Source organism: Hippopotamus amphibius, chromosome 9 (genome assembly GCF_030028045.1).
Source record: "Hippopotamus amphibius kiboko isolate mHipAmp2 chromosome 9, mHipAmp2.hap2, whole genome shotgun sequence".
In the NCBI taxonomy this organism is placed as follows: domain Eukaryota; kingdom Metazoa; phylum Chordata; class Mammalia; order Artiodactyla; family Hippopotamidae; genus Hippopotamus; species Hippopotamus amphibius.
The window spans coordinates 134,035,203-134,043,143 of NC_080194.1; the positions used below are offsets into that span (position 1 = coordinate 134,035,203).

Genomic DNA, 7,941 nt, shown 5'->3' on the forward strand with positions numbered 1-7,941 from the left:
CTGTTCACCTACAGGCCGTGCTCTGCAACAAGAGAAGCCACAGCAATGAGAAGCCTGCTCACCACAACAAAGGGTAGCCCCCATTCTCTGTAACTAGAGAAAGCCTGTGCAACAACAAAGACACAACGCAGCCAAAAATAAATTTATTAAAAAAAAAAGACTTTCTTCTAAGTAGGATTTTATAGTATATTTAAATTTTAGGTGATGTAAAAGGTGAAATAGTATAAAAAGGTGATTTTACCTTTCATTTGTTTCAGATTTATTTATATTTTAAGAAAGAATTCAGCCTTCTCTAAAATTATGTACCCCAAAAGAATAATGAACAAAGACATTTACAGACAATATAAAAAAAGAAAAACGTGCAGATGGTCAATACACATGAAAAAGGGTCAACATTACTAGTGATTAAACAATGCAAAAATCAGAGTGGTGTGAAGAAGAGGCGAGACTGACCCCTGGACTGACCAAAGCCCACGTGCCACTGCATCCCCGTGTCCAGCACATACGTCACGCTGCTGTCGCCACCATGCCCAAGAGAAAGGCTGAAGGGGATGCTAAAGGAGATAAAGCCAAGGTGAAGGACGAACCACAGAGAAGATCTGCAAGGTTATCTGCTAAACCTGCTCCTCCAAAGCCAGAACCCAAGCCTAAAAAGGCCCGTGCAAAGAAGGGAGAGAAGGTACCCGAAGGGAAAAAGGGAAAAGCTGTTGCTGGCAAGGATGAGAATAACCCTGCAGAAAATGGAGATGCCAAAACAAACCAGGCACAGAAAGCTGAAGGTGCTGGAGATGCCAAGTGAAGTGTGTGCATTTTTGATAAGTGTGTACTTCTGGTGACTGTACAGTTTGCAATACTATTTTTTATTTTTTTATAAAAATGCAGAATTTTGTTTTACTTTTTTTTTTTAAGCTATGTTGTTAGCACACAGAACACTTCATTGTTGTTTTTTGGGGGAAGGGCATGTGTCACTAATAGATTGTCTCCGAAGCTGGATTGACACAGGGGAATAGCACCTTTTGGGTCTAGTTTTGAGAGACTTCCTCTTGGTTTCCAGGAAGGAGGGATTCCTTGATGTTGACACAGTAGCCACCTTGGCACAAATGCCTTGTGGTGTGGAAAAACTAAGATTAGTTTTTATGTCCTCTTCTCCCTCTCCATCTTCAGCATAGGCTTGACTCAAACCCAGAGACCTGTTGGAACCTGACCCCCAAAGATTGGTTACCAGTATGTCAGGCAATCTGGACTTTCTAGTGTCACCTTTGAGATGGCATCTCTCAAAAGAGCAGTGGTTCCATTTTTAGATTGTGGATCTTCATGTGGATACTTCTGCCATTTTCATGTCCATTTCCTGAAAGTCAGGGCCGGCTTGTAAAAAGTTGTTAAACAACATGCTAAATGTGAAATGTCAACCCTCACTAAACTTTCCCTGTTCAGAGCATCACATGGAAACTTCATTGGATTTTATAGTGGCTTTCTGATTTTGGTAGTCCATTGAAAAAGGGAGTTTGAAAGTTATTGTATACTATTAACGATTGTCTGCCCATGTCCTGCCTGAAATACCACCATTGTTTATGAAAAGTATCTTTAATAAAGCTGGATACAGTTTGAAAGAACAGAATGCAACAATCGACTTCCCTGGTGGTCCAGTGGTTGAGACTCTCTGCACCCCAATGCAGGGGGCCCAGGTTTCAACCCTGGTCGGTGAACTGGATCCCACATGCTGCAACTAAAGGATCATGCGTGCCACAACTATGACCCAGCACAGCCAAATAAATAAATATTTTTAAACAATGCAAAAATCAAGTGAGGTTTTTTGCCTATCAGATTAACATTTTTTTTTTGCTTTTAATAATGACATCTACTGTTAATTAAAGTAGAAGAAAAGAAATACTCTTTTCTTGCATTACTGGTTGGATTTCATAATGTTATAAACCTTCTATAGGTTTAAATTACATTCAACCAAATTCAATTTGGCATTCAGTAATAAAAACAAACAAAAAAACTAAAATATGCATATTTTTTTCCCAATATTCTGCTCCCAGAAATTTAAAGACATAATTAAGTTAAGGACTTTATTATAAGAATGTCATATTAGCATTGTTTATATTGGTGAAACATTTTAAGCAATCTATATATTCAATAATGTAATAAAAAAAATTGGTTATGGTAAGCTTGATCAAAACACACCTTTACAGTGATGTAGAAAACCTACTTACTGACATGGAAAGATGATACGGTAACTCAAAAAGATATCTAAGAAAATAGCATGTATCATATAAGCCTTTTTTTTAAGGAAAAGTATGTGACTACATGGAAAAAGTGATTAAAAATAAAATTGGTAACAGTGCTTAACTGTAGAAATGTTAATTTTCTTAATTCAATTTTTTTTGTTTTCCACACATGCTGTAGAGTCACTTAAAAAGAGAACATTAAATTGTACTTGGGCTAGTTATTAATTTATAATCTCCTGTCTCCAAATCCATTCTTTTTGCCTGCTCTGTAGAGATGGCTCTGGGCCCTTTAAATATTTCTCCTTTGCCAGATGCCACAATGTTAGGTTTTGTCAGTAGAGGGAGCTTGCAGAGACATTGCAGGAGGAAAGGGTTTTGCTTCCAGGTTCTTGCTGGTGGGCTTCTCCGGTGCCCCACGAAGCTTCCCCCCCTCCCCATCCCCCCGATGTAAGGAAACACTCGCGCCTCCTGTGTCTCCTCTACTTCCGACACTGTACTACAACCCTACTTCACTTCTACCAGGTGTGCGGGTTCTCCACTTATCAAGCAGCTCTGTAACATCAGCTGGGTGTCCTAAATGTAACTCCATTCTGACACTGTCTGGGGAGAGTGTCAGATCTCATAGGTTAAGATCTCAGTCCCACAAGACTTCCTCCCACTTCAGACACCAATCACAAGTGCAAGTTGCTACTTGTGTTTCTGACCAACAGGATATAAATCAGAGGTTCCCACAACCTCCTTGTTGGGTTTGATTAACTTGCTAGAGTGGCTTACAGAACTCAGAGAAACAGCTTTCTCACTAAATCACCAGTTCGTTATAAAAGGATAGAACTCAGGAACAACAAGCTGGAAGAAATGCACAGGGCAGGGTATGTGGGAAGGGGCTCAGAGCTTCCATGCCCTCTCCAGAGGCCACTCTTCCCCAAATCTCCACATGCTCACCAACCTGGAAGCTCTCTGAACCCCATCCTCTTGAGGTTTTATGGACGTTTCATTACAAAGGCACAATTGATTATATCATTGTCCACTGATGATTGCTTCAATCTCCAGTCCCCAGCTCCCTCCCCAGAGGTAGAGGTGGGACTAAAAGTTCCAATCCTCTGATCATGTTCCCCTGGCAACAAGTCCACCCTCAGAGCCTTTCCAGAAGACACCACAATGAACATAAACTCAGGTGTGGTTAAAAGGGGCTTGCTATGAATGACAAGACACTCCTTTCAGTTGGAGGACTCGGAAGCTATTTCAGGCACAGAGAACAAAATTGTAGACCAAATACTATAGCAAAATGATGCTCCCGTTGCTCTTATCATTCAGGAAATTCCAAGCCTTTCAGGAAATCAGTGCCAGAAATGGGACACAGACCAAATCGATATTTCGTATTATAAATCACTATACCACACCCTGGTACCCACTCTGGTGGTTTTGTAGCCAAGTACCTCTGATGAAGTCCGACAACAGTTTACCCTAGAGCAGGGGCCCCCAATTCCCGAGCCGAGGACCGGTATAGGTCTGTGGCCTGTTAGGAACTGGGCTGCACAGCAGGAGGTGAGCGGCAGGCAGGGAAGCCTCATCTCTGCCCCGCATGGCTCACATTACTGCCTGAACAATCTCTCCACACACACACACACACACACACACACACACACACACACACACACACACACACCTCCTCACCCCATCCGTGGAAATATTGTCTTCCGCGAAACCAGTCCCTGGTGCCCAAAAGGTTGGGGACTGCTGCCCTAGAGGGCAGATCTCCAGCAAATTCCACCAGCTGATGGGGCGGGGCATTAGAGAAACTGACTTTGTCACTCAATGAGACAGGGCTGCGCCCTCCCAATAAGATCAGGATTTCAGCCCTAGAGGGTAGGGAGGGCTCTTCTTGGGTGTTTTATCTCGGTCCTAGAAGTAGTGGCTCGTCCTTCTGTCTGCTATTTCTAGTCTTTAGAGTTCTCTTATTATTCAATTCCCCATCATTCCAATTCCCTATTAATAATTCTTCATACAGTCGATATTCATTATTTGGTGATTCCATATTTGCAAATTCACCTACTTGATAACATTTTTTGGAACCCCAAAATCAGTACTCCTGATGCTTTTGCTGTGGTTTGAAGATATGCACATGCGCAGAGCAGCAAAAAATTCAAATCACCCAACTTGCATGTTCCCAGCTACAGTCAAACAAGGTGATGCTTGGCCTTTTTGTTGTGTTTCTCATACTGCAAGCAAATGTCCTTTTCACAGTCTATTCCCACATTTTTGAGCTTTTTGTCAGTGATTTTATAGCAAGGAAGAGCTAAATTGGACTCCACGTTAGATCTGTTTCTTTGACTTTAACCTTTGCTTTCTGTTGCCTTTGTTATTATAATCACACATGATGGCCTGCCTCAGGGAACACTACCCCTCTGGCCGAATTTTAAAGTTCCTCTCTTCAGCTCACAGGCAGACAATCTGCCCTGCCCACCTGTGGGAATGGCTGCAGAAAAGAAGGAATTAACACATCCCCTCCCCAATGCTGGTCATTCCCGGAGGAGATGTTTTGCAAGACTGATGGCCCTTTCACTTTACTTCCTCACAGCCTCTCCCTCTCTGATCCTATAAAACAAACTGGTGCAGTGGTTAAGAATCCGCCTGCCATTGCAGGGTACATGGGTTCGATCGCTGCTTCAGGAAGATCCCACATGCTGCAGAGCAACTAAGCCCGTGTGCCGCAACTACTGAGCCTGCGCTTTAGAGCCCGTGAGCCACATCTATTGAGCCTATGTGCTGCAACTACTGAAGCCCACGACGTGCCCAGAGCCTGTGCTCCACAACAAGAGAAGTCACTGCAATGAGAAGCCTGCACACCACAACACACACAGACATATATATACTACCAACTGTAAAATTGATAGCCAGTGGGAAGTTGTTATATAACAAAGGGTGTTCAACTCTAGGATGGAAGATGTCTTAGAGGACTGGGAGGGGGAGGGTGGGGGGGGAGTCGAGGGATGGAGGGAATACGGGGATATGTGTATAAAAACAGATGATTGAACTTGGTGTACCCCCCCCAAAAAAATAATAAATTAATTAAAAAAAAAAAGAGTAGCCCCCGCTCACCACAACTAGAGAAAGCCCGTGTGCAGCAATGAAGATCCAATGCAGCCAATAAATTAATTAATTAAAAAAAAAACTGGCATCCAGACCTCAATAAGGTGGTTTTTCTAGAGACACGAGTCTGCCATCATCTCAGTCTGCCAGCTTTCCAAATAAAGTCGGCTTGCCTCAACACCTCATCTGCTGGTGAGCTTGGACTTGGTAACAATTTCACTGTTTTAAATGGCTCTCGAGCTTATTTCCTCACTGCTGTTTTGTATTCCTAAGTGGAAGAAGGCTGTGATGTGCCTTCTGTAGAGAATACCTAGCTTTGGTCAGGCAGGAGTTATAAAGTTGTTGGCTGAGAAATTCAACAGAAACACAAAGCAAGGTTAGGTATTGACCAGTTGCTGAAATGGGACCAGAGGCTCAAAGGAACCTAACCCTGTAACTCTGTTACTGAGTCCAAGCTCGCTCTGTCAGCCACACCACAGGCCAGTGAATCGGAGCTGAGGTGTTGAGGTAAGGAATACGACTTTATTCGGAAAGCCGGCAGACGGAGAAGATGGCAGACAAGTGCCTCCGAAAAACCATCTTACCGGGGTCTGGATGCCAGTTTCTTTTATAGAATCAGAGAGGGAAAGGCAGGGAAGTAAAGTAAAAAGTGTTATCAGTCTTGCAAAACATCTCCTGGAATGACTGGCCTTGGGGAAGGGTTGTTTTAATGTCACAAGTGGGTAGGGTTCCTGGAGGCAGGCCATTATGTAGGATTATACTAACTGAAAGCAACGAAAAGCAGAGGTTAAAGTCAGAGAAACATCCAGCATGGAGTCTGAGTTAGCTCCTCCGTGTTACAACTCCTCTAGGGTTCAGCATTTGCTGGTGCAGTGCTCATAGTAAATTTATAGAATGTAATTGAAACAGGAGGGATGGGGGCAGGGCACAACCTCTGAAAGAATAAAATAGCTCGAGGACATAACATAAACTGATTAGAACCAAGCGGGTCCAAGATGGTGGACAAGTCAACTTCCAGGCGCCATGACAGTTCCACGGCTGACCATGAGGGTGAAAAAGTGGGTGGTGGCCTGACTCTGGAATACTCCGCCCACTCATTAGCCTATGAAATTACCCACCCTTACAAAAACTGACAACCGCCATACCCTGGTGCCTTTCTCACCTTCTGAGATGGCCCACACTGTCTGCGGAATATGTTTCTCTCTAAATAAATCTCTAAATAAACTTCTTACCTATCCCTTTGTCTCTCACTGTGTTCTTTCTGTGATGAAGCATCAGGAACCTGAGCTTCATTAAGTCCTGAAACCAGGAGTGTGTGATCTCAGGTGGAAGATCTTGGATTTTGGCAGGGTTTGAGTCCTGGTCTCGTGGGTTCCAGTCCCAATCTGGGTTTAGGCTGGATTCAGTCCCAGGATGTAGGTTCAAATCCTAATCTGAGGTGCATGGTTTCAAAACCACTTCTGTAACCTCGGGGAGCTAAATTGGACTCCATGTTAGATCTGTTTCTTTGACTTTAACCTTTGCATTTTGTTGTTTTTGTTATTATAGTCATACATGATGGCCTGCCTCGGTGAACACGGCCCCTCTGCCTGTTTATTAAACTAAAGCACCTCTGTTGAGCTCACAGGCAGACAATATGCCCCGCCCACCTGTGTGAATGGCTGAGATGAACACATCCCCTCCCCGAGGCTGGTTATTCCGGGAGATCTTTTGTAAGACTGATGGCCCTTTTACTCTACTTCCCCACAGTCTCTCCCTCTCTATTCTGCCCTTCTTACTCTACTTCCTCACAGCCTCTCCCTCTCTGATTCTATAAAACAAACTGGCATCCAGACCCTGATAAGATGGTTCTTTGAAGACACTAGTCTGCCATCTTCACAGTTTGCCGTGGTTCCGAATAAAGTTGTATTCCTCGCCTCAACACCTCATCTCCGATTCATTGGTCTGTGGTGCAGTGAGCAGAGTGAGCTTGGACTCGGTAACACTTTGAGTAATAAGAATCAACTGTATTAAACTTTCCCTGTTCTAACCGCAATGTGATTTCTCCCTCCTGATTGGCTCATACGGAGTACTAAAATCATCTCTAAACCATATTCCACTAATTAGTTATTTCTTCCACATATTAGTAGTCACACATTTTCTATAGTAATTGAAGTTTCAGAGGTTCAAAAAAGCATAATTTGAGAAGAAAACTCTCTGAAATTAATTCCACCTCATGTGGAAATTTCTAATCATTTGCATACTTGAATATGCACAATCTTTAAAGCTACCTCTAATGCTGGGTTTTTCATAATTTCAGATTTTTTATTTTATCTCTTCTTTACATATTTTAGGAGCACTTAAAAAGGTATTTCTTTTCCCAAAGTTTAACAATGAAAAAATTAATGAAATGATTTTAATTGGCTGCTTTATTATCCCACACCAATGTGGGCGGAATAGCTTCTTAAAGCTAGTGAAAACAGAGTTCCTGAACACTCTACTTCAAATATTTCCTCCAAATGGCACATTTTCAAAGTACCAAGTCAAAGGTGGAGCCTCTTACGTCCACTTCCCTGATAAGAAATCTGTTGCCGTGTTTTAGTACCCTACTGGGGGCAGGATAGAAGGATGGGGAAGTGTT

At 42.8% G+C, this 7,941-nt stretch overlaps 1 protein-coding gene across 1 annotated transcript; it reads left to right on the plus strand.

Annotated features, from left to right (window-relative positions):
- The first annotated feature begins 524 nt into the window (after positions 1-524).
- On the plus strand, positions 525-799 carry LOC130861592 (non-histone chromosomal protein HMG-17-like). Its single transcript, XM_057750625.1, has one exon. The coding sequence runs from the start codon at positions 527-529 to the stop codon at positions 797-799; it is 273 nt and encodes a 90-aa protein (XP_057606608.1). The 5' UTR covers positions 525-526.
- The last annotated feature ends 7,142 nt before the right edge of the window (positions 800-7,941 follow it).